At 41.8% G+C, this 26,520-nt stretch overlaps 1 protein-coding gene and 1 long non-coding RNA gene across 6 annotated transcripts in view; one reads left to right on the top strand and one right to left on the bottom strand.

Annotated features, from left to right (window-relative positions):
* The first annotated feature begins 15,960 nt into the window (after positions 1 to 15,960).
* Positions 15,961 to 22,404, top strand: LOC117454714 (uncharacterized). Its single transcript, XR_004553016.2, has 3 exons — positions 15,961 to 17,647; positions 21,304 to 21,348; positions 22,316 to 22,404. It is a non-coding gene; the product is annotated as an uncharacterized lncRNA (long non-coding RNA).
* The window catches only part of LOC117454713 (RNA-binding motif, single-stranded-interacting protein 3), a 310,119-nt gene continuing 304,902 nt past the window's right edge, over positions 21,304 to 26,520 (bottom strand). For 3 of the 5 annotated variants that reach the window (XM_071204809.1, XM_071204810.1, XM_071204811.1), the window contains 3 exons: positions 24,807 to 24,896; positions 23,044 to 23,168; positions 21,304 to 22,377 (listed from right to left, as the gene is read on the bottom strand). In XM_071204809.1, the coding sequence (XP_071060910.1) occupies positions 22,374 to 22,377; positions 23,044 to 23,168; positions 24,807 to 24,896 (219 nt within the window). In that variant the 3' untranslated portion in view covers positions 21,304 to 22,373. Of the gene's footprint in view, positions 22,378 to 22,433; positions 23,169 to 24,806; positions 24,897 to 26,520 lie in introns of those variants that run through there. The other 2 variants (XM_034093846.2, XM_034093849.2) reach the window with 1 other exon arrangement.

Below are 26,520 nucleotides of genomic sequence, written 5' to 3'. Positions count from 1 at the left end.
TTTAACTAAAACGTTATTTTCTTTGTGCTCGACAAAAGTGAAATAGTGAGAATATCTCCAGGTGGAGAAACTAGACTTGAGCTCCGCCGCCGCCATGATAGTCTTGTTAGTAAACAACACAAACACGCCCACAGCCCGTCTCCGCATGTGACACAGGACGTATTTAAGTACATTTACTCAAGTACTGTACTTAAGTACAGTTCTCATCTCTGTTCACCTGGCTGTTGACTATATAAAAAAACTAACGCAGTAACGGAGTAACGCACCATGTAGTAACGGTAACTGAGTTACTGAATTTAAAAAGTAATGCGTTAGAGTACTAGTTACTGCCAAAAATAACGGCGTTACAGTAACGCGTTACTTTGTAACGCGTTAGTCCCAACACTGCATTTGACCTTTTTAGAGAGGTTTATGTAAATAAAGTCCAGGCGGAATAAGCTTTGGGCACATTTGGTTCCATCAGTGCCATTTGACCTTTTTCAGGTACCAGACTATACAAATTATTGGATTACATTGAATCATCACTATAGGTATTCATTCCACCCCAAAAAAATGTTAAAAATATTTCTTAAAAAAATGTTACAAATATTTTTGTGTGTGTGTAGGTGTGTGTAAGTGTAAGTGTGTATGTGTAAGTGTAGCTGTGTGGGTATGTAAGTGTAGCTGTGTGGGTATGTGTAGGTGTGTATGTGTAAGTGTAGCTGTGTGTGTATGTAACTGTACCAACGCACTATACAATAAAACTACACTGTAGGTCATTGTGTGTAGGTGTACTTGCACAATTAAAAAAAACGGAAACATAGGTAACATTTGACTCCAACTGGGGCAGATTTATTTCAAACATTTTACCAACACACTATAGGCATGTAAAAACAAACATTTTACCAACGTACTATACAATAAAACCACACTGTAGGTTTGTAAAAACAACAAATATTTTACCAACACACTATACAATAAAATCACACTAGGTATATAAAAACAACAAGTATTTTTTTTTTTAAATAAATACTCGCAAAATGTTATACCTACCTGAACTTTATACCTAACTGAATGTTCCAGTATTTAGGTCGTGCCACTCCCTGAAACAGTTCCTTTTGACAGTGAAGCACAGAGGGATCTGGCACTTCCTGCAGTACACAGGTGTCTTCACCCTTTTGAGTCCAGCATCTAGGCACCTCCTGCAGTTCTTCCTGACCTTGGTGGCATCTTCCCCATAATACTCGGGCATGCATGTGAGTGGTGGAGGAGGGGGTGGTGGAGGTGGAGGGGGTGGTGGAAGAGCAGGGCCTTCAGCAGGGCCTTCAGCAAACTCCAACAATTCTGCAGCAAGCTGCTCCCTGAAAGTCTTCTGGGTGTGTGGCTTTGTCCTGCTGGGGTCACACCTCATCTAACAAATGTGGAAAAACAAAGAGATTAGATTAATTCACTGGCTTATAGGATAATATTGGACTATAAATGACTAATATTACACCAAATAAATAAGTAAACACATATATATTCATTCACTGGCCATTCATTTAGTAAATGTAACTCCAAAAAGACAAGTAACACTATTTAGCATTTTGCCTAATCATTCCTGTAGCTTCTTGGCTAAGCTAGCACTGTGACGCAGTTTCACCAAACACATAAGTAATATATAAAAACAGAGAGATTACATACCTTTCCCGTGGTGGAAGTTCAACATCCGAGTCACTACTGTCCGGATCCAGGTCTGGCTGGAGGAGATCTTCATCATCCGACGAAGAGTCATCTGGTATGATCATAGCTATCGTCAGCTAGCATCTCTAGCACCTGCTCTGTGGTGAAGCTCTCCCTTCTGGCTGCGTAATGCGTAATGGAGCTGGAGCGGTTGTAGTTTATACTACGCAGGATCATATATTTGGAACCCATTGGTCGATTTGGGTGATTGACACCTTTTCTGAACCGTTAGAGCCAATAGAATCGAGTGACAGTTAGTAAGTCCCGCTAAACACTTACGTCAAGTAGAGAGAGGTTTGCGTAAACAGCACGTGAGACAGCGTTAGCTCGGGACTGCGAAACTTTATACCTACTCTGTAGGAACAATTCTAAAGTGACTAAGAGACATTGGATTAACCTTAAACAGCGTTTTTATTCCCTTGAACAAGAGTTTTGATCACAAAACAGCAACGGTAAGACATAATTATTGTTATGGTTTTGAAAACTGTTGTTTTTTTTCTTCTCTGTTCTGGCTGCTAGCTCAGTGAGTTTGTGTCCAACAGTGATGATACTTATAACAAAAATAATCTGTGGAGTATCAGCTTTCAGATGATATGTAGTTTGTGCGGAAAATATTAAGTTTTAAAGATCGTTTTGGCTAGTTAGCACCGGAAGTAGCATCTGCCCGTTTTAGCTAAGGGCTAATGCTAATGCTTCTTGTGAGACTTGTGTTTTGTTTCTGTAAAAATGGTTCGTATTGTCAGTTAGCTGAGATTCTTTTCGTTAATCTGGTATAACACATTAATAGGTTTTTAAATATTAAGATGCCCTGAGACACAGTGTTGTGAAAAAAAAACAGGGTCCCCATCGGCGGGGACCTTCGGGCTTAACAGGTTAAACAAATTCCACTCACTAGATTTCTTTCAGAGCTTTCAATTTAAATAAAGAGTGTGAAATCATTTATATTCAAGTGTGTTTATACAGTATGTGAATGTGCTCCAAATGTGTTAAATATCACTAACTAAAACTCTGCCAACATGTTCATTCTCTCGGCCCAGTGAGAAATATGTAAAACATTTTAAGATGCAGTTGAAATGCTGTGACGTCAATAGAACAAATGGATTTCATTTAACGCCTCATTCCATAAGCTTTTCCTCGGCCAAGCAGTCATTTTCCCTTGCTGGTTTGTAAATGTACCGTGACTGTGAACATGCATTTCTTTTTAGACACTGAAGCTCTTGTGGATGACTTTGATCATGGAAACCTTCTTGCAATGGCTTCCTCTTAAACAAACTGTGCACGACATAAAGTGAGATTGAATCTCTGTATATTACCTCACTTACATCAACACAGCATGCAAACGGCAAGATAATTACAACCTTCCTCTGATAGAGCCGTTGTTTTCACGATTTTGCATGTAGTGCAGCTAATGAGGCTCAGAACAAGCTGCTGATGAAATGTCATCAAATATTCTCCACTGTGCAATCTGCACATTTCTACAGATGCCAAGGCTGAGCCCTGATGTCTTTGTTGAATAAACGGCTTCCAGATCAAATGAATTTTTCATTTGGACAAAGGCATCCATTTCACATTTGCTCATGAGATCTAATGAAGTTCTCTCTTACTTTTTGAGCCAACCACTTCTTTCTATTGCCAGATCTCAGAGTGCTTATCCAAACACAGGGAATGCTAGCTCTCTCGTTGCGAGGAATTTCCTTCCAGAGAGCTCCCACCACCTCTCCTGACATGATTTAGATATTTTAGGAAATTATGATTTAAGAGCTTAGATTTGCTCCAATGTTGTCGTGAGACACCAATTTGTATTCATTTTGTTTTGAATAGGTTGAATTTCTTCATAATCCAGATTTGAATAATTATATTTCTCAGATGAATGGGACTCCCTGATAATAAGGGATTAAACATCTCATTCTCCAAAAAATAAAAATAGCTTCTTAAGATAAGATAAGATAGGACTTTATTTATCCCGAAGGAAATTGTTGTGCCAGTTACAAAAATACAATAAACACAGCAGCATAATAATACAACAGTATAAGATGGACTTTTATTAATCCCTTGTGGGGAAATTGTTTCTCTGCATTTGACCCATCCTAGTGTTAGGAGCAGTGTGCTGCCATTTTGAACGGCACCCGGGGAGCAGTGTGGGGAACGGTGCCTTGCTCAGGGACACCTCGGTAGCACTTGGTATTGCCGGGACTTGAACTGGTGACCTTCCAGTTGCCAAGCCAAGTCTCCATCAACTTCGCCACCACCGCCCCCTGTATAACACTAACAGTGCAGTAATAAGAGCAATTACATATCTACAGGAAACATAAACGGTCACATAAGATATGTAAATTATAATTAATTATTTGTTTTAACTCTAAATTGTTTCGGCGATAAGGCAATAAAAAGGCAAGAAACCAAAGCAGAAATGCAGTGTTTTGCAGAACATATTTAGAATCAGAACCAATCTCACCTGGGCTTTCGTCTTTATCAATGAAATCCCATCTTCCTTGCACAGTGTCACTTCTGGTTGCATGTGTGAAAGAATAATGGAGGAAAGAAAGAGAAGTTTTACCACATTGTAAAAAAGTGAGTCTTACAACAGAATCAGCTGGTGCATGCACAATACAGACACTGTCAGTGATGTGTTGGCCTTTTGTTGACACGGACAACTGTGTTCTCTTTGTTGAAGCTGCTCTCTCAAGCTGCTCTCTGTCACTTTAAAGGTCTGAACTTGAGGTGCCTTAAATGTTTCAGAAGAGTGTTGAAATGTCTCTTGCTGAACAAGAAAGAGTACTCATGATATTTTTTTTGTAATGCAAGATTAAGAAATCTATGGTTGAAATTCAAAGCTACCCATATCTTGCATTGCATTTGCAACATTTATGAGTCTCTTTCAGACAGCAGAGCAGACCAGCCCTCAGCCATAATAGATTAGCAGAGGAAGGTTTCTCTTAAAATGTGCTTTCAGTGTGCTAAGATTATATTCTGAGTGGGAGTAGGCACAGCAGTCCACAGAGATCCATTCAGGACTATATATTCTGGCATAATGTGTTCTACATAGATGCCCATTTCCTCCACAGCAGCCCATTTTCATGCATGCTGGCCATGTCCTAAAAAATCTGCAGAGGAAATGGCCCACACTGCATCTATTTCCAGGACAGCCTCCGTGGTCCAGCCTCATTAAAATGCATTACCGTTATGGCGCAACTTTTACCTCAAGTTGCTGCCTAAGCTCTTTTGTTTTGAGTGCAGCTGCTAGGTGAGGAGGATTTCTTTCCTTGGTAACCTCAGCACATGGTGACAGGCATATGAGGTGAAAAGGTTTCCAATCAGGTAAAAGTGACAGAAAAAGAGAGTTTGTGTGTTGGTTGAGGAGATTTTCCGACCCTATCACGTCTGCATTATCTGTCGACCACAAGGAGAGAGGCTGTGTGTTGGAGGATATTTTACTCACAGGAAAACCGAGGCTGGCTGTTTCTGTCCAGAGAAAGGAGTGCGGTCACTTGAAATCAGCCACAAAATTACAGCTCAAGACGAGGGCATGGAATTTTCAAGTAGGCACAATGTGTGTGACACATGTTGTGGTTAGCTGGAAAAGGAAAGCATGGAAACAAAGAATCCAAAATATGTTGAAAGAATAGTTCTGCGTGTCTATGAATTATAATGACCTAATTTGAGGCCAATCAGTTACACATGGAGGGACATGGTCTTATGTAAACAACAGATCAATAGGATTAAAGGATAAACTCTCTTAGGAAAAATATGTTTGGGTCTCACCTTTTGATCACCTTTCTGAGTTTCACTGCTCAAAACTAGAAGTTCTCTGCTTCGTATGCAGAGACAGATAACATTTGGTATTGTTAGACACACAGAAAATAAGATACATTACACACTGGGGGATTATCTCTGGCAGTGTGCTGAAAGTGTAAGGCATGGTTACTGCTAAGGCATAAGCTTAAAAATAGCCCTGCTCCGAAGTGTCTACTGGGTGAGTGTTGTTAGAATGACTCTTTATGTCTAGACTTTGGTCACTCTAACGTGTTGAAGGTTATAAAGAAAAATACTAGTGAATAAATCCTGGCTGGCAGTGAGTGAGTCGTTGAGACTTACCTGGAGTTGATATTAACCCTCGGTCAAGCATATAGGCCCCACGAACAGTGTGCCAAAAATGATTTTCGTAGAAGAAGTTTTTATTAAAAAGACACACATTTGGAGGAATCGAGTTTTCAGAAAAAGACAAAAAAGCAGGTGCGTGCTCTCTTCCAACAGCAGCTCGGCTAACACCAACGCTGCTACGCATGTGCAAATAAAAACCATTGAAATTGACAATGTGAGCGAAATAATTCGATATGAACTTACAATCACTAATAATGGGCCTGCATCTGATCATCTTTGTGACATTCACATCTACTTGAAAGTAAACCGGCCAGATATGTTGAGCTGAGACTGTTGCAGGATTTGGAACTCTCAAGCTTTATTATTCCATCCTGCTTGACTACTTATGTAATTTTTTCGCATTCACTACCAAGTGCAGCTCCAATAGTGCCTTTGACGAGAGACAGTTTAAAGCTCTCATGTCTGTACAGGAAATATGAAGCCACAGTGCCAAGCCAAGAAATAATCTGCCACATAAATCTTGGTTTTTGAACGGATTAAACAAACAAGAACGTGTTAATAAGTGAGCTTTATAGTCACTTGTGGATTGAACCATTGGACCGAGCCATACCTGTTTCCAGTCTTCATGCCAAGCTAAATGTACAGGCTGCCGGCTCTAGCTTCATATTTAAAAAACAGACATGAGAGTGGACACGATATTCTCATTTTACTCCCAGAAAGAAAGAAAGAAAGCATATTACGCAACATGTAATCTACTCCTTTTAGACCACACACAGTAACACATTTGTTTTTGTACACATTAGTTATTACTCAGCAGTAACATGCTCATCCTCTATCATTTTCTTGTCTCAGAAGTACAGAAACACACACAGAATCCAGAGTGACTGTTTTCATTTGAACTTTGTAGAGACACTCATCCAGCACTCATCTTTCATCTAATGAGGCCCCAAACTCCAGATGTTCTGACTCAAGCAGCTGCCAGCCATCAGACGTATCTAACCTCCACTCTTTCCACACTTTTCCCATCTCTCTTTCTTCTCTTGTGCTATCTGTCGCTTTTGATTCCTTCCTGAAAGTCTCTGTAGTTGCATTTAAAGCATTAAGGAATAGCCTGGCACTGTAACACAGCATCATTAGCTTCAGCTCTGGCCTGCACGTTTCACCACTGTGTACACTTGTTGTCCAGTTGGTACTATGGCAACGGGGCTGTGCTCTGCTAGACCTATGCTATGATATGAGTTAGAGACACACACACACACACACACACACACACACACACACACACACACACACACACACACACACACACACACACACACACACACACACACACACACACACACACACACACACACACACACACACACACACACACACACACACACACACACACACACACACACACACACACACACACACACACACACACACACACACACACACACACACACACACGCTGGCAGAAAGACAGACCAACAGGAGGAAAAGCAATAAAGGGCCTCCCAAAACAGAGCAGTGAAACACTGAGGAGGGAGGGCGAGGTTCTTCTGCGCAGCTCTGTTTATGTAGCCCACTTTCTTCTTCCTGCGATGGCTTCAGCTTTAATCATTAGCCATTTTCCAGCTGAACTAGGGGATGTAACCACCTTTTAGAAAAAATATCCATGTCTGCTTAAATAATGAAATATGTTATAGACATATTGATGTTGTTCAAAGCAATTCTAATTGGTTAAGGCAGTGTGGACCGGCAGATGTCCAAACACATAACACACACAACAAAACAAAACAACTGAGCATCGTATTTTATATACTGGTTACTCCCTATTAAAGTGATTTTGGAGGCAAACAGATGTTTAAGGCTCAGTTCCTGTGATGATGGTGTTGGCAGTATCAAATCAGTGAGGTTTGTGTGGTTCAACCACCCATGCAGCTCATTCATTATTTAACATTATGTATCCGCACTGAACCCTTGACAACCTCAAAAACATGCGGATCCTAAGCCTTCCTGCGTAAAATGACTGGAGCCAGGTCCTTGGTCAGGCGTATTTATTATTAAAGTGGAGGCAGTATTTTGTATTTCAAATGTGTCCCTTTGCAAAGTCAAAGCATGGACTGTGCTGTTTTCTTTACTGCGAGGACACTGAGATTCACATTAGTATTTTACAGGTTATACTGAATCACAAGCCAAGTAAAACACTCCGTTTTTACAATCAGGGGGAAACAATGTTAGACAAACATATTTGTCATGGCAAGGTCTTTCTACATAATGATGGCAGAATAATTGCAATACATCTTGCAGCAATAATAAGTAATTTCCGGTATGTTTATTTTAGTTTTTGACATCCAAATAACTGGGTTAGAGACTTCTTAGAGGTTTGAAAAGTAGTTACTCTGTTTTAAAGCTGTGGATACATCTCCAGATCTAAGCAATCATGGATTGATAATAATAATAATTTTTCTTACATTGATGTGCATGAATTTATCCTATCTGGTATAAATCATGAACAAAACTACACAAACAGGCCCTGTTTTTCTTTTTGGCTGCTTATGAAAGAGTTGTTGCTTTGTTTTTGGTCTCCGTTAGCTCCTGAGGGAAATATCTGGATCATGCCATATTCACCAGCCAGTCATTAGCACTCTGTAAAAGTTAAGAAAAAAATGTTATTTATTCTCATTTTAAATAAATGGTGAATATACCCCGGGGTGTGACACTGGGCAAGTCTACTCCCCACACATACGTTTGACTTGGAGAAGTTTGAGGAAAACCAGTCGAGACAGTTCTGGGGCCAAGTGTTTTGAGACAGCTCTGCTGATGGGATCTTTGTTTTGTCCTCAGGCCTGTGTGGCTCACACATGCACTAAACTGACTCATATACAGACAAATGCAACAATGATGTCATACCGGCATACATCCATGTGGGGCAACTAAATACCAGGAAATTAATTGCACAGTTAAATGCAGACACACAGACATGAACGAAAGTTGGCACACACATACATACCGAGTTAAATACTGCCCATGTGAGAGTACTTAACAGAGCTCGGGCCCCCTCTAACTTCAGCCTCACCTATGTCGAGTTTCTTTGTAGTTCAGCGGAGGGCGAATCTGCCGCAGCCATAACATGTGTAATGTACCATAACTCTGGAGAGATTAGAAAACATTCTGCTGAACTCAGGAAACACAGTATTGAGTTGGCGAGGAGCAGTGTGTATGTGAGAGAGAAAAAGCTTTTAGAGTTTATCAACTTAAGCTGTGTGAGGTGTAAGTCTTTGGGCCACTGACCCAGAATAATCAGCAGCCATTACTTTCCTCTACTTACAGTCAAGTCAAGAGTCAGTCAACACCAATCTTTAACAGACTCAGACACAGCACTTCTTGTGTATTTATAGCGTGGAATTTCCCCTGCTTGTTTCCCTTAACCAAGTCCACCTTCCATTGTTATTCCTGTTGGAGAGGGCATGACATTTGTGGTTTACGCACCATTCGTTCACTGCGCTCTCATAACACGCAGCCTGACGAGGGCAAAGGGTTATCCAGTTGACCGACGAACTGAACACCCAGTGATTTGAAAAACAGGAGGAACAATGATATCCACAGCACTACGATGTATTAGGAAACATCAAATCAAATCATGTTTTATTTATATAGCACATTTATAAACGATTTTTGGTCGAGCCAAAGTGCTGTACATAGAATAAAAATAGCCTACAGTAGAGACACTTTACAGCAAAACATGAAATACATTATACATATAAGCCAATTCTTTCATAACCGTTCATTCTGTTGACATCATCTTGGGGTATTTTCACAAGCTCAAATACATACGGCAACAGGACAGTACAAGTAGTAGCTATCTCCTTGGTAAAAAGTGGAGCGCCTCTTTAAGTTGTAATCAATGAAGCACTAGTTTGCTCTTATATTTAAACTTGTCTATCCTTTGAATAAGAAGGATCACCTCTTAATGTTATTAACTTGATTTACATTTACTAGTTCAAATAAACAGTTCATCATTCGGTTTCTCCCGATTTCCAGGCGTTATCACCTTGTGGATTCATCTTTATATTTATTGCACAGATCGATCTTCTCAATGCTATCTCAGCGAAACAGCAAAGAGAACATGTTTCCAAGAGTCAACAACTGTTTTGATTTTTTTTGAAGTTGTCAGGATTACAAAGTAAATCAACAAAAAAAACAAAAAGAGAGAAATATCCCTCAAGGACTACTTTTTAAACCTTTTTCTGTATCTTACAATAAGTCACATGTCTACCTCTTTATGTCCCATGACATGCCCATGAAGAATATCGCTGAGCTAACTCAGTCTGCGAGATGTGGTTGAAAGCTCTTGGAATTGAAATCATTCTTATGAATATTTAATACAAACTTCTATTACCATAAGCAAGCAATATGTAGCGTGTTTGTGGAAGGGGGTATTAGGAAGTTAATTGCTCAAATAAATCTTCTGCTTGTCACCATTATACATTTCGGAAACACGTCAGGTCCCATCTGGAGGGACGGAGGTGTTTTGGAGGCCTTCGGAGTTGGAGCTGTGTTTTATGGCCCGTTCTGTCGGTAGCTTACACATGTTCCCATACAGTCCCAGCAGTAACCGTGGCGCCGGGGCGGCCCTGGAGCGTGTGTGGTCTTCCTCCTGTTACAGAGATGACTATTTATCCACCTGCACACTGTTGCTGTGTAGATCACATCCTCTGACCTGGAGCTGATAGTCAGCCATTAAGACTTCTTCCTGCAGTCCTCGAGGTCCGAGGGGCTGCACAGGGAGGAGAGGAGGGGCATGATAAATCTTCCTCTCCTTTGTCTTCCTTTTTACCATTTGTCTCTTTCACAAGGTCTCCCCCTCCACTGCTTTCACTCATCTTTTCTACTTTTTTCATTTCTTAATACAACTTTCCGCTACTTACCTCCCTACTACACTTCTGTATTTTACATATCAACCCTTCCCTTTACCTACTCTCTATTCTCTTCATCAATTCCTACTGCCATTGTTCAGCCCTGACCTCCTATTTGTCTCATTTTCATCATCATCTCTGCCCATGTCCTTTTCACTCACATGCACACAGATGCATTCATTTTCACATTCATAGTACCCAGACTCACATATCTGCCATTCATCCATTGTGATTAGCAATTCTCTTTTTTGACCTTAAATGCCTTATGGATTTTAACTTTCTCAGCTGCTGGATAAAAAGTAAGATGTGGACTATTTAAAACCTCACAATGTGAAAATGTTGTATCATTTTCATTTTTCGGAATAGGGGTAACTCTTGAGTGTGCTGTGTTTTACAGCTAAATCTAACCAGAAGGTGTTTGATGCTGACATTCTGTAAGCAAAGAATTGGCAATGTCCGTTCAGTATCAGCGTGATGGCTTGTCGAGGAGATGTTTCAATAACAGATCATTAAATTGCTCAAACAGTCGATATGCTTCAAGTAATAATATTCTAAAGATACTTTGACTGCCTGAGTTATTCTCCCTTTTGAAATAACTTATTAGCTAAATGAGAAGTATGTCCATGTTTTAGGAACATCAGGTAGAACTTGTGTTATTCTGAGCATCTACACAGTACAATACATGACTGTAAGTTTGCTGCATATCAGTATAGAAGCTTGTACTCTCTAGTCCCCCCTCGCTCTCTCTTTATCTCTCTCAAACAGACACAAAGTTGAAGCTGGTGTAATTGTTTTCTCTTGCAGATTCAGTTTCACTGGGAAACAGAGTACAGGTCATCTCTCTGGTCCGACCTGCTGGGAAGCTCCTATCCAAACAGTCACACAGCTAATCACATGTGCATTATTTCTATTACTGGAATTACATTTAGATTTGTTTGTCGTCTATTGAGTGCTTCAGCACTAGCGTCTCTCTTTCAGCTGATATTATACTGGCATGACTCCTCTAACAGCTGAAAACCAGATGCACATCATACAGATGGGACTATAGAAGAAAAGCTCACAGCTCCTGAGCAGATACATTTGTTCAGTTAGTAAATACAAATCTCCAAGCTGTAGATTTTGGAGAATGCCGAATGACTTGACATGTAAACAAGCAGAGAATAAAGAGAAACCATTTGCTTGTTCTAAAAAAACTAGTAAAATGGAAAACACTACCGAATGTGTTACTGTAGCGGACTCCAAGGACATCATTCATATTTATCTTTGGTTAAACTCGAGCAATTATCTTCTGTGCCTCTTCTGTGATGTTTTACCTTCACAGTAACAGTTGGACAGTGCCAGTGTGTTACTATAGAAACATGGTGTTAAGAGTAACTGTGTCCAATGTTTCTCTTGTTGGGTTTTTAGCTGGTAAATAAACGATAAAAAAAGTTGTGCTGTCATAGATAGAAGTTGTTTATTTCTATTTTCTCATAACCTCTACAACCTTATATTTAAATCAATCATTATAACATGAAAGGATTCCCTTCCTGTCCTCTGCATCTTAGCTGTCAGAGGAAACACCTGTTTCCCTTTTGACTCTTAAGTTACCATAAAAGACCATTCTGGTTTTTAAACCATAGGAATTGATCTTGAAGGACTTTATTTCAAACAGTCATGTGATTTTAGGTAAACAAGCAGGTTGTAAATAAGCCACATTTTTCAGGAAATTGGAATTCGGAGAAACATGAGGACATGTGTTTCACCGGGCTGCTCAAATTAAAGCATGCTTTGAGTCACACTCATTGGTTCATAACGGTTATTGACAGGAAGTGGTGAATTAATGTAAAAGTTATTCACATCCTCGGTTAACACGTATTGTCCTCTGCATACTGAGAACAGCGCTGAGCCTTGAGAGACCCGCTGCTGTGCCACCTGGGAACAATGCCTTCTGCACAGGATCTCCAGGGATACAATTGTTCCACTAATGTCATTGTAAACTTCACTAGGCCTTGGCTGGACGCCCAATCCCTGCTACACAATGATAGTGATTCATCATGGGAATATTGAAATGGAGCTGCTGTCGGTCGGAGTGTGTCGCCACAGGTTTTCTATTGTAAATGTGGCGCAAGACATCCGTCTTTACAGCATGCTCTTCTGTCCGCTGGAGGAGCACATCTGGCCAAGATGTTCACACATTGTTTATCAATACATGCTAAAGGGCTTCACTTGATGAAGCTGTTTAGGCCGATGGAACAATAACCAGCTGCATTCATCCGTTTCTTTGGCCACTTGGGGGCAGAACTTCACCAACTCCACTTCCTCCCCCTGCTGACTTTCTCTATAATAACGATGAGCAACTTCCTCTCGCTTCTTTCAAAATGAAAGACGTTTGCTTCAGTGGTTTGCATGTTTTTCCTTGTTTTTTTGGGCACTGGTTTTGCCTTTTTCCTAAGAGTAATTTCTCCATATAACACATGGTAATTTGACAAGTTGTTCAAACAAAAGTAATGCAGCTTTAGAGTTTGGGAAAGAAGGGGAAAACGGTGACACTCCCGTATCTATTTAACCAAATCAAACACAATTAGGATATTCTATGTGATGACATATGTGAATAACTAATCAATTATTTAAAAATGGTTGCCACTGAGCCTCCCCTGGAACAGTTGGGATCCCGCCTGCAGGCCCAATTTACAATTGAACATATTTAGTTTATAAAAATGTAGCTAAAGTTGAGTTAAATCAAGCAGGACTGCACATTAAATCTGTAATAATCCCTCTTTGCAAAAGTGTATGCGCTCACTGTGGAAATTACTGACGGTTCATCTATAAACTGTAATGATCGGACAGTTGGTTAATATTTCACCGCTCAACTCCAGTTCCTACACTGAGTATGTTTGGCTAACCTGGCGGTTTGTTAAAATCTGACTGTTGGTGTTAATTCCCACATCAGTGCAATCCCACATCTCAGCACATTAAATTAGGAAAATATAAATGTATTAAAACTGATGACCAAAACCACCACAATTAAACTGTAAAGCCAAAATGTCAGATTTGTGGCAAAATGATATACATGTTTCTAATGCAATATTTCGTCCTGAATCTGACTTAGTGTATAAATATGAATCATGCATTCTTCACTAATGAGCTATCCACATTTAGGTAATCTTTGACATGCCTAATGTTGCATTCACATATTCCTAGATTAAGCAAATAATGAATGCCCCCTCAAAACACACCAAACCCCTCTTGAGCATTATTCAGATTTGAGCTCAGCAGCGCAGACCCCCCCCCCCCCCCCCCCCCCCCCTCCACACACTTCGGTTAATTACATCTCTTTTAGTGGGCTATGAGCTTATAAGAGAACGCCAGGTGTGTTTGTGTTTGCTGACGATCACTGATTCTTGATTGGATTCAAAGCCACTCGGACCGCACCTGCCGGCACCTCAGGGTTCCGAAAGTTCCCAGACTCAATCAACACAATTTCACCAGGTCCCCCCTTTAAATTGATTTTCGAATAAAAATCAATCGTGTTAAACCAGATGGAACCTGAAACATCGTCACCCTGGAGGCCTGTACAGATAATCTGTTGTAGGCAAATATAAATCAAGAACAAAAAGGATGGTTACAAACAATCCACTGGTGCTTGTTTTGTACCATATGGGTCATGTTTATCACATCAGGGCATTTTAGAGAGTGCTGGGGTGGCAATGATGACAGCATGATGAAGAGCAAAGAAAGGCGACATTTGCATCTATTTTCATGATTTGTCTTTGGGCTGTGTTACAACACACAAACTGACATCCAAATAATGTGCTGCCATCATTTTAGCTTTGATTGTACTGTAGAGAACAAAAGGGTATTCTAAATGTACTCTGTCTGGTCTGCACCTTTCAATGGACATCGGATTAGTCAGTTTCCTGATCATTCACAGTTGTCACAGGATTTGCCATCAGCTCCCTTATCAACACCAAATGCTGCATTCAGGGACCCCCTCAAAAGAGTGGGTTTATCCTATATAAATGCACATCAATCAGATAATTTACGGGAAGAAGGACAGATATACTTTAAGCACATCCGGGATTTCCTTTCCTAATCTTCGTATATATTGAGCAGACGACAAAATGCTTGATGGGAAGGCTGGTTGTGTTGTCGTGATTCACCCAGTGGAGATGCCCTTGATCTGTATCTAGTGATGGTGTGTGTGTGTGTGTGTGTGTGTGTGTGTGTGTGTGTGTGTGTGTGTGTGTGTGTGTGTGGAAGGCCCCTTACTCCTCTATGAAATAAACACAGCAGATAACATCTGTGTTGGTATGCTGCACCCTTGTGGTGCTTAGCTGCTACATCTCTATAAGTCCAGATAAGGAGGCTGCTGGCTCCAAGGGAGCGAGATTGAATCTGTGGCATTTCACTCGATAAAGGATCCCACTGCATTTTCCCAGATTAAACAGCCTCCAGTGTGTGGTGAAGAAAAAACCATGGCACCACGAAGAAGTCTCTCAGAGCAGTAAAATGTTTAAAATGGCTGTAAATGTACCATACAGACACTTATCTCTGTCAAGCACTGAGGTACTTCCAGATAAGCAGATGCACAAAAAGGAATCGGTGAGTCCTGGCAGCCCAATCATGCACATTGAATTTCACACACACTCCAAGCAGTCGATTGTTCTCCATTAAGATGTCCTTTGTCTCCGAGTGCCAGGCTTGTTGCCTTGATCTTGCAGAGCTGTCTCACGCAGTGGAAACTTGGCTATTCTGCCGCCGTGGTATTAGCAGTACAGAGGTGAGCCCTGGGAGGTGACAAGGACAGCGATTGATTGGGCCTAAATGAGAGTGAAGAGAAACATTGATTGCCATCGATCCACTTCTTCCTCCAGCAGGCTCCTCCATCTTTGATTATGACCACTTTACGCCCCAATCAAGTGTGTGTGAGCGCTGCTGGGGGAAATCCCATTGAGAGGTATTAGTTCCATTTGCAAAGGCTGTAATTATGCGAGGATGTGAGGACCCAAGGTCAACGCGCAGCAGGTGCCATCAGGCTGCATGATAATAATAGGGCTTCCTCTTGCTTCCCACTGCAATTTAGTCATATAGATAATAGGCTATGGGTAAGATGGTGTGTACTGTGCGTGTGTGTTCCCCGGAGGAGGATTGATGCATAATAAATGTCTTCATAATAACCGCTTTAGGACGGGGAAAAACAGCTAGCTGCGATTAAACACAATCATTTGCCTTGCAGATTCAAAAATAACAGCGCTACTTGGTGCTTTTTTCCACATTTTTTTATTGAAAGCTTCATCAGAGAGAAAAAAACAACTCATAAAACCCAAGTCAAATTCTAACATCCACAGATGTACAGATAGTTTCTCAAATAACACACACACTGAGCAGCGTGTGCGAGGCGTGACCATGTCCTCCTCGGCGCTGAAACAAAGAAAAGTGAAGAACGAACAAAAAGAGAAAACTAACAAAAATAAAACATTTTCAAACCGCTCTGCTGTCTTGATAAATAGTTCCTCTTTTTATCTGGTAAATGAATACCAATGCCCAACACACTCTGCTGGCTATCTCTTAACAATTGTGTCAGTCATTTCCTAGTGGTAGTTGGATATTTCTCCACGAGGGCTCCTAGGGTTGTGTGGCCAATCAATAGCTCTTATCAAAGGTGGACCGAAGCATCAATTATGAAGCACAGGGTCTCGCTCTTGTGGGGGGCAGTTTGAACAATTTTCTCACTGCATTATGTGTGTGTACTAGTCTATGATGTGTAATTGAGCCACGGTTAGCCTTATACCCTACGGGAGACCGGATTGGAGAGCAACTCTGAACGACTGTTTTCCTCATGAGAATCGATGCAGAATGAATGCAACTCTGTTCACAAGGAACCGTTGCAACAACTGAGTATGACGTGTTATACATCTAATGAGTGACAGTGTGAAAGCAACACTTCATGAATTACTGTCTGGATCATGTCAGATTTAAGGATGGCTGCAGATATTGTGAAAAACGGTGAGATAGGATGGAGACAAAACGTTCAGTCAATACCGCGTCTGGAAAACTGACTCTGAAGAAGACCAGGATGTAGGTAAAATCTCAAGCCCACCATTCTTTTAGTGGACAGTATTCTGCTTTTTCCTGTGTCAAGAAAAGTCATTCTGAACATCTGATCACTTCCTTCAGGCACCAGATGAGTGAGATTTACTGCACTTAGGCAATTCAGATATTGTAAAAATAAATAATGGATTTCAACGTTTTCAACACTCATTATGATTGCATAAACCTTTTCTTTTTGGCACTATAGCAGCGAACAATATCACCATAACACTTAAGGAAAACAAGACTTAAGGGTGATCGAGCACCACTTAGACCTAGGTTTACTCAGCAATATTAGTGGCAAGCCAAGGACATTCCATCTCCAACCTGCTGCAGACAAATAATGCAAAAATATTAAATGCAATGGTGGTCTACAATTTAATTTGAGAAAAGCTATGCAAGCAGTGCTTAGACACAGATTGCAAATGGTGGCAGCTTCACGATGGAGTGTGGAAGTCAGCCAGAAACAAGACTTAAGGTTAGAAGAGATTGGAACAATGATCAACTGTGTCGAAAAGGAGAGAGGAATGGTCATGGTGTGAGAGAGGAAGTCTGTGTTGCTAATGAGTGATGGGTGGAGCTCGTCCCCTTTTGGAGACCTGTACACGGGACATACTGCTGCAAGAACACGGAGAAACCAGGTTCTGACCACTTCTGCCCGGCAACAGAAGCTAATGATCTGCCTCTTGTTCTCCCCCCCCCCCCCCCCCACACACACACAAACACACACACAAACGTTCTAGGTATAGCTGACTCCTGGTTTGTGCTGACACATGGGCTGACTGGGAGAGGAGCGTTTTCTGCTACAGCCTCCTTAAAATTGCCGGCTTGCCTTCTGTACACTTCCAAATTTGTATTCTGAAAAGGTACGTTAAGCCATTGTGCTTTTAAGAGAGAGCCATTTTTGCTTGTTCAGTCGGGTAATCTTTTAGATCTCTGTGAAATATTGGCGCCATGCACCAAAAGCAAACACCTGCCTTAACATTTTCAATCTTGAATCTCCATTGGCAAAATAGATCTGATATTTGTTGTTGTGCATTGTTATTATCCATAATCTCTTGGCGATGTGTAGTCCTATTTCCCATAATGCCATTGCTTTTGAATCTCAGGCCTTCTGTGGGACGCTCTGCTCTCTGATGTGCAACTTCTGCATTATGAGCCCTGTTAGGCTTCGAAAATGTCTCTCTGTATTACTTTTACAAAAGCAGCAGCTGTAAAAGTCTATGCTAGCAGTGCTGTATTCATAGCTAAACGTTTGAGTAGAAGAACTCTTCACACACACTGACACACACATACTAGCTTAAACCTGGTAAAGTTAAAGTTTAGCAGTTTACCACATGAAAGGACTCAGTGATGGACTACATTGAGCAAATGCAACAAGGACGAAACAGATGAGCAATGTGGGAAAGTCCCGGGAGCTCATAAACCCAACATTTGTCAGTTGTTAGCCGTTAAAGACTGTAATGTGGGTGAGACTTGCTCATTGGGAGATATGAGCAAATCATAGCCTGGAGGCAAGTTCAAGCAGATGTGGAATGTGGATCAGATGAAAGGAAAAGGGCAGGTGTTGATTTGGACACTAAACAGCTTAACAGTCAACGAGAGACAGTTTGAATGACACATTTAGCTTCTCAACTTCATTGGTGGACGGAAGATAAAAATGACTAGCGATTTCTGGCTGAGGAAAGATAATGTGAGTATGGCTTTAAAGGTGTAGTTCACATGAGGAAGCTGTGTGCCAGTTTCTTGTCTGTGTTGTCAAGTGGACCGGAGGCCTGTTAAGAGCAAAGGCCAAATGATCAACAGTGGCCGGCTCATCCCAGAGATCAGTCAAGGCAAAAGCCTGAGAATGCCTCCTCTTTAGCACCATAGAGTAGCTTCCATATTGTGTCACATTTCTTTAGCACAATTGAATTAAAAAAAATCTTCCATTTGCTCTCACACAAATAATTTAGAATAATTCGGAAGCTTTGTTAAAAGGCACTCGATGTACAACTCGTCGGTAAATTACAAACACCGCCTCGCATGATGACGTTTGCCTGTAGTGTGCTTAACACGCCATCATGCTAAAAAAATAGAGCAATGGACTTACTGTAGATTTAAACGAGTCACATGAACTGCAAGAGCTCAATTGCAATTGTCACCAAACAAAAAGCTCCCTCAGTCTGGAAGAAAGGGGTCTTTTGAGGGACACTGGAGTGGATCCTATTGCCCCGGAGGGAGACAAATTGGGCCCGTCAAGCCTCATTGCGAGAGTGACTGAAATTGGTTTGTGGTTCTGCTTCTGCACCATCCAATAAAGAGAAGAAACTCCAGTGGGAGCGCAAGAGAGAGGGGGGGAGGAAGGGAGGGAGAGAATTAGGGAAAATGAGAGCAAAAGGACCCTGGCTTGGCCATGGCACATTAATGGTGCCAGTGAAGCAGGGAGAACACAGAGTTTTAGCTCTGTAGACCCACAGTGGGGCAGAGCGAGCGGGCACGGGCCAACAGAGCAACACACAGAGGCTGCTATAATGGGGGCAGAAATGGCCGCTGTCCCACAGGCCATTTCCTCAGGGGACACTCCTCAGAGATGAAATCATTGGAACCCTCACACAGCTCAGGGACGGAAAGACCAGATAAGATGTGCAGGGCTGTTTGTGCAGCAAATTGGGACAACCAGGGGTGTAACTGACACTCAGTGGCAGGGCAGAGGAAGGAGCTGCCATCGACAAGTTAAAGCTGGTGAGGAGCCTGGTCTGTTCCCACAGGTGTGAAGACCCCCCCTGCTGGTGGTGGGTCAATGATCAGGGGGATGATCAGGACAGACAGTCGTTTTCCAGCCTTTAAACACACCTCTACCATGCCGTGTTAGTGTCACAGAGTGTCAGCGTCTTGTACATTCTACAGTCACTTCTGCTTGTCCAGCTAACGATGACGACATAAAAGAATGAGGATGAAATATGAATGAGTAAGCTTTAGAGGTGCAAGTAGGAGGCTTTTGTTAGCTTTGCATAGCATCTTGCTAACTGTCCCCCTGTTTCCAGTCTTTGTGCTAAGCTACGCTAACCAGCTGTTAGCAGTAGCCTCATATGTTAATATACAGACAAGAGAGGGAAACCGATCATCGCATCTCACTCAGGAAAAAAGTGTACAAGCATATTTCATGAAAAAAGTCAAATTATACCGAAAAAAATCTGCCCCTTCCTTCAAGACTTCCTCACAGAGCCCCACCTCCAACGCACATGAGGGCACATGGAAGGCTGACAGGCAGGTCGGCAATCCAGTTATTTTAGCCTGGCTGGCTAAAATGATTGGTCGTGCTTTTTACAGCGCTACGGCTTCCACAGATGACATTTTTTTAATGTATTTATTGTCAAAGCATTTAATTTATTCATTGCTATCGGGATGTTAAGAGCATTCCATGGAATATAACAAAAAGTGTTTCTGAAGTGAATGACCTACCCCACCTTTAAGTGCCATAAGGTTTATGCAATCATTGCTAAACACTTTAAACAACTTACCTGATGTCTAACATGTAGCAAACACCACTCATCTGGTATGCCTGGCACGTAACTCAAACATGTGACCTAGGTGTGGTGATAAATGGAAGAGATTAACAGAAGGGCAAACAGCAGCATGGGGATTCCCGGTTATAGTTAAATTAAAGCGATAAAGAGACTGAGGACAGAAAGCAGTAAGGGCATAAAGCTGGAAGCAATGTGTCAACAACCACAAAGCGTAGCAAGCAACGTTCCCCAATCTATTCCTAAAGTGTTCCCTGTAGGATCCAAGAGAAAGACAGAGTTGGAATGCACCAAAAGTGTGTAGCATCGTAAAAAGTGATGAGACATACAAAGAAATGAAAAGACAAGTAGAGGAGGAGGAGAAAAATGACTTCTGGTAGGACTGCCACTGGTTGCATCACACTTTAAATACTGTTTTTGATGTGTGTGTTTTAGTTTTTATATTAAGTGTGTCTGTTTAGATACATGTATGTATGTTTGTGTGTGTGTGTGTGTGTGTGTGTGTGTGTGTGTGTGTGTGTGTGTGTGTGTGTGTGTGTGTGTGTGTGTGTGTGACAGCTTGGACAACCGTGGAAAACTAGCTTAAACCCGGCAAAAAAGAAGATTTTAAGAAGGATAGTAAGGACTGGTCCGGCCATCAAGATCAAATAAAAAACAACGACAACAGCAACATCAACAACAACAATATCAACATTAACATCATCAACAACAGCGACATCAACAACAACAAAATCAAACAGAAAAATGGAAAGGAAAAGAAAATAAACAAAAACAAAACTCTGGTTCAGAGTGTCTCTTCATCTTTGGTATAAAAATGGCCACCCATGGGCTGCATTTGATCCACAACTAGGAAAGACTACAGAAATTGTCAACAATTTCTTCTATTGCTTTTGCACTGATTTGTTTAAACCGTAAGCTCCTACTGAATCTACTGTTTTTATTTCACTGCCAGAATTAATTTCCGTAGCTTTTTTTGTATTCATTTTATAATTTTTTTCTTTTTCTTCTTTTTGCAGTGTGACAAGCAAGCGGGCTAAAAACATCGTTAAGCTCATAAAAAGGTAAAATGTGGCAGATAAAAAGCACTAATGTCATTGACAGCAACTTTGCCATTTAAAATAATAATTATGATAATAAAAAAACAAGTTCAGCGTTTGCAACAGATGCAGCATGTTTTTCTTATGTTTTCATTTTTTCCTCATGGTGAAAAATCTCTTGAAAGCTTCTTCTCCCCCCCAAGTCTTTTCCCCCCAACAGACATTTTGTTTTCTTCTGACACTTAGTTACCTCTGACATAATAATTATCAAAGTTTTCTTCTAATGAAGAAAAAAAAAAAGCTCTTCTCTATTAAATCTGTACAGCTTATGTGATAGATTCTTTTTTCCTCTTTAGAACAACGTATCCAGTGTCTTGTACCCTCCGAGTGGTGCAAGAAACTGACTTTGTTTGCTTTTTTTGTTTTCTAAACAGACGTCAGACTTTAACTCTGTAAAAAGTTTCTGCCGCCCTTCAAATTAAGGCCATGAAGATTCAAGAAAGAAAAAACACTTTGTTTCTGAATATATCTAGAAAACTAAAATGTAACACTTGAACATAAAAAAGAGTGAAAAGAAATTGTAGCTTAATATCTGAGGAAGACAATCTCTGTGTGTATTTCAAACTTGACTCCCCTTTTCTAATTACAAAATAAACTTCATCACCTACCTGCGCATTCAACCTCTTTTGTCATTTTCTATTTCCTTATTTTTTTTCCATTTTTTTTTTTAAATTGGTTGAGAATTTTCTTTGAGAAACTTTTCAAGCTTCAGCCCAGCCCTTCTGGCAGGTTCCCAGACTAAACAATTTCACTTCTTTGCACTGTGCCCAGCAATTCCCCTCTTCCTCAGCACTCTTTGCCTCCTTCTTGCATTTTCCCCCCTCTCTTTTTTTCACGTAGGCCAGGTAGGAAATGAAAAAAGTGTCTCTTTTTTGGTGCCTGGGCAATCTGGAAGTAATCTCTTTCTTTTCTCTTTTCCTCACATTCACAGTGCAGCCACCTTCTGTCTCAAGGCAACGCTGTCACAGGAACATTCGCTCAGGCCGATGCTATCTGATGAAGGGGAGAAAACACAGAGAGAGAGAGAGAGGGGTGCCATTGTAATCAAAGCACAATATTACAAACAGAGAAAAGCAATAGAGCTGACAGCTGACAGCTCTGTCAGAAGACTGAAGCAGAATGAATCACGTTAAACTGTTGTGATCGGGACCCAAAGGAAAAAAGTGCTGCTAAAATGACGAGCAACTGACAACTGACGCCAGCAATAATTTGAGTCATTTATCAAAACACTGCTGCGTCTTAGTGCTCACGTTTTATTTAGATTTGTACTAAGCATTCACTATCACTATTTGTCAAAGAGAATAACTTGAATGCTTATGCTAGTACAAAGCCGAACAAATTATATTTTGTACAATAAAATCCCTTTACAACACAATTCACAGACAGGAATTAGCTTATAGCTTTATTGAAAAATGTACTTTGGGAATAAGAAAAAAGTGTGTAGCAGAATTTGATACTTGATATAAGTACAAATATATTTTTAGGACAGGAGAAAATGCATAAAAATCCCTGATGAAGCTAAATACTATATACATTTATATTGTCTCTGAATAAATGCTGTCATACCGCCCACTGATAAAGCTTACAATACAAAGGAAAGCAGAGGATATCACGTTACAGCGGCTGACAGCGAGTGTCCTGCCTCCCCGTGTGACTTACTTGGACTGGTATGAGTAAGCAGGAACATGGTCGGCAGAACTGTCTACTTGGATCTGTTGCTGCTGTCCAGCCAACTCCTGTGACGAGGGAGCCACTGTCTGGGGGGAGGCGTCTGTCACCACTCCCTGAGGACACACACAGGAGGAAATCTGTCAGCTCTGAACTTTAACAAGCTTCTCTCTGCAGAGCTCGCCACTTCCTGCTGAAACGGACAGTTTCCCTACCACTCCTGTCCACTGTGTGAACATCCATTTGTAGTACTGCGTGTCCTGCTGTCCTGGGAAAGGAAAGTGTCCTCTGTTGCTCTTGTTTGACCAATATTTGTTCTACTTTTTCTAACTTGCATTAAGGATCTAAGTATACAAACTGTTAAGCCCTCTCAATGCTTTAAAACACATTATTGTTTAATGGTAGAAACAAAACAGTTTTGGCACAATATAAGAATAGACCTAATAAAAATGTCTATCACTCTGAGTATATGACCCATATCACACTATTTTATTCAAAGATGTCGTTATACTGCCTGTTAGAAATGCATATAAAATAAAAGCAAAGACACTTAGTCTTTTTAATTATGCACTGTTAAGGGGTAGACCCTCAAGTGTTAGACAGCATTGTAAAATATAAGGTATTTGTCTTTTATGAAATTAAGCAATTTGAGCTGAAAACGTTTTGTATTGAATAATAGTACATTTGAAAATAACTGTGAGATGAAAGTGATTAGTGTTTAAAGTCTAAATCTATATTTGAGGCAAAAAAAAGTCTTTAAAGATGACCATTCACTCTGAATTCATCACAACAGCCTCTTAGCCTTTTTATGTGTCGAGCATAACCGATAGCGCCCATCACTGAGCCATCTCAATCACCTTTAACAAGCTCTCAAGGAGACTGCGACCTGTCCATACATCAGCCCTGCAGTCAGGCTGACGCTGTGATATACGCCCCGCTGCTGAGGCTGGCATTGAGAGGACGAGGGTGAGGATGAAATAGGTAAAGAAGCGCCACGGGCTACACTACAACTACATTCCTCTCCTCCGTCCTACTCCTGCATGATGAACTTTTCGGGAGCTTAGGAGGAGGGGATGAGAGAGAAAGGGGGGAGGGGACTAATGGCTCCGTCAAGGGAAAACTGCCATTGTCCGTGGCTGGTGGGCTAAGCAGAGCTCCGTGGCTGACGGATGTGTGTGTTCTTGTTACATACCAGCCCGGACTTGCTGTGGAGGGAGTGTGGGGAGGGGGGGTGGGAGAGAGACAGCACCGCCGGCACTGTGTCTCACTTCAGCTCCTGTCATCTGATACACGACTGATAGTCCATCTGAATACGAGCGCGCTGTCAGCCGGCAGACAGCCGTCGCGCTCTCCTCGCCGGCCTGCCTCTTCCTGCGTTCATCATTTCTCAGGCTGGCCTGCCCCAACCTGCCAGCAGCTCAGACAGCCGCCCAAATAAGTGACAAAGTCTGTGCTGCACTTCAAATGTATTTCCCCGAATACTATAAAACTTCTGCCACTTCTTGCTTTGCTTGCACTTTTCATCCTTGTTATTTGCGAGGCCATTTATTCAGAGACAATACGAGCAATTCACGGCTTGCTTCAAATGTAATCCGTCTGTTTAATGTTTGGGTTTGTTGATGTGGTGAGAAGGTTTTTTAGAAATGGCAAAGGGAATGCTTGTGGGAGTAAGGGAGTGGGCTGTCAGGAGTAATGATGTCCTCCATTTGGGTAAACATGGACAGGTTTTTGATATGTACTGAGTGCAGCCTTACTTCGACAGGGAGGGCTGTTGGAGGCACAGGAGTGTACTGGGGAATGTAGGTCCCTTGCATAGGCGCCGCGGCAGCTGCAGCAGTCATGTACTGAAACACAAACAAGAGACGAACAAGCATCAAAATCCCTGCATACATCACAAAACACAAACATTACACACAGTTCTGACACAAGTATACTAATCACTATCCAATATGGGACAGAAAAACACTTCCAACCCTGATTCCAAAATCCCCAGACAGTCTCATTAACTGCAATTACTCCCAGAAACCATTGAGAATGTGAGCCTGCAGCGCCCTCAGCATCCTTCGGAGGGCGCTGAAAGAATATGTGTGCACTCAGCAGAGCAGAGTGTGTGAGGGAGACAGAGGAGAGTGAGGAGGGAGAGAGGTCCAGCTGTTCCACCAAGACTTCACAGGCAGGCAAATGCACCAGGCCACAGCTGAGAAGACGATACAACAATGAAGAAAAAAGTTGAGAAGATAAAGGGAGAGAGGGAAGGCAAGAGAAAGCAGGAGGTCTTTTGCCTGTGGCCTATATTCCTTTCGACATGCCTGCCCTGGCTTTTAACTTGGTGCTAGCTCACTGCATGATGGCCATTTTACAGACGTGACACAAGCTTAGTTACATGACAGCCACGGGGCCTTCACATGCAATTTGAATGAGGACACGGCACTTAGAGCGAGGCCTTTTTTTCTGGGACTTGCTTTGAATGGATGTTGAGTGTGAGTGTGGTGGTGAACACGCGTGCCAGTGTCAGCCTGATTTGCCAGTGTGTGTGCGCTTCGTTTTAATTAGCACATGCCTGTGCATAAAAGATGACTTATCACTATTTGTCTGCCCAACTGTGCATCTGGATGTATGAGTTATCTCGCATGCAGCTGTGTGTTTGAAACATACGTGTGTGTGTGTGTGTATGTGTGTGTGTGTGTGAGTGCCTGTGAGAGACAGACAAAGACAAAGAGGCTTGGAACGATAATGCTGCAGTACAGCGCCAACGGATGTGATCCCAGATAAAAGCCACCAGGCTGCCTCTCCATCTCTCCTCGACTTCCTGCTGCTTTTCCGGACCAAGAAAAAAAAAGAAGGAAAGTGCAATCCCTTTCTTTCCGTCTTATTTTTTTCCCTTCTCCTCTCATTCCCCCTGCCAGAGCTAAAAAGCGTGGCGGCAGTATGCAGGAGGAGGCAGTAATGGAGGGGCTCTGCCCGGCTGCGGAGCCTCTCTTGGCCGAGGGCCCAGCGGTGCTGGTGAAGTGTCATTACCGGCAGCGTGGCTAATGGATTGGGTACGGCTCCACCGCTCACCCCTAATGAGAGCAGCTAAAGGCCATGGACACGGGTGATTTACTCCCCCACCATGGCTACACATGGCCAGGAGGATGCTCTGGGATGGATGTTGGTGTGTGTTCATACTGAATGTGTGTGAATGTAAGGTTATCACACCTTCAGTGCTGTCACACTCCGGACGGGGTGAGGCGGCACTGCCAGACTTCCTGACACATTACCTCTCTGTGTCATCCCTTCTTCCCTCTCCACCTTCCTGTCACTCGCTCTCTCCCCCCTCCCTCCCTCGCTCTCAACCTGCTATTGTTTAAAAGGGCCTATCAGGTTGTTGAAGTGACCTTCTCCTCGGTGAATTGAAACCATGCATACCAATTTTCCTCAGGACTTTTAGTCTTCGCTTCTCCTTCCCATTAACTTATTCAGTCAACT

The sequence above is a fragment of the Pseudochaenichthys georgianus genome, chromosome 11, assembly GCF_902827115.2.
Source record: "Pseudochaenichthys georgianus chromosome 11, fPseGeo1.2, whole genome shotgun sequence".
Taxonomy (NCBI): domain Eukaryota; kingdom Metazoa; phylum Chordata; class Actinopteri; order Perciformes; family Channichthyidae; genus Pseudochaenichthys; species Pseudochaenichthys georgianus.
The sequence above is the reverse complement of the archived record's forward strand: the minus strand, read 5'-3'. Positions and strand labels throughout refer to the sequence as shown.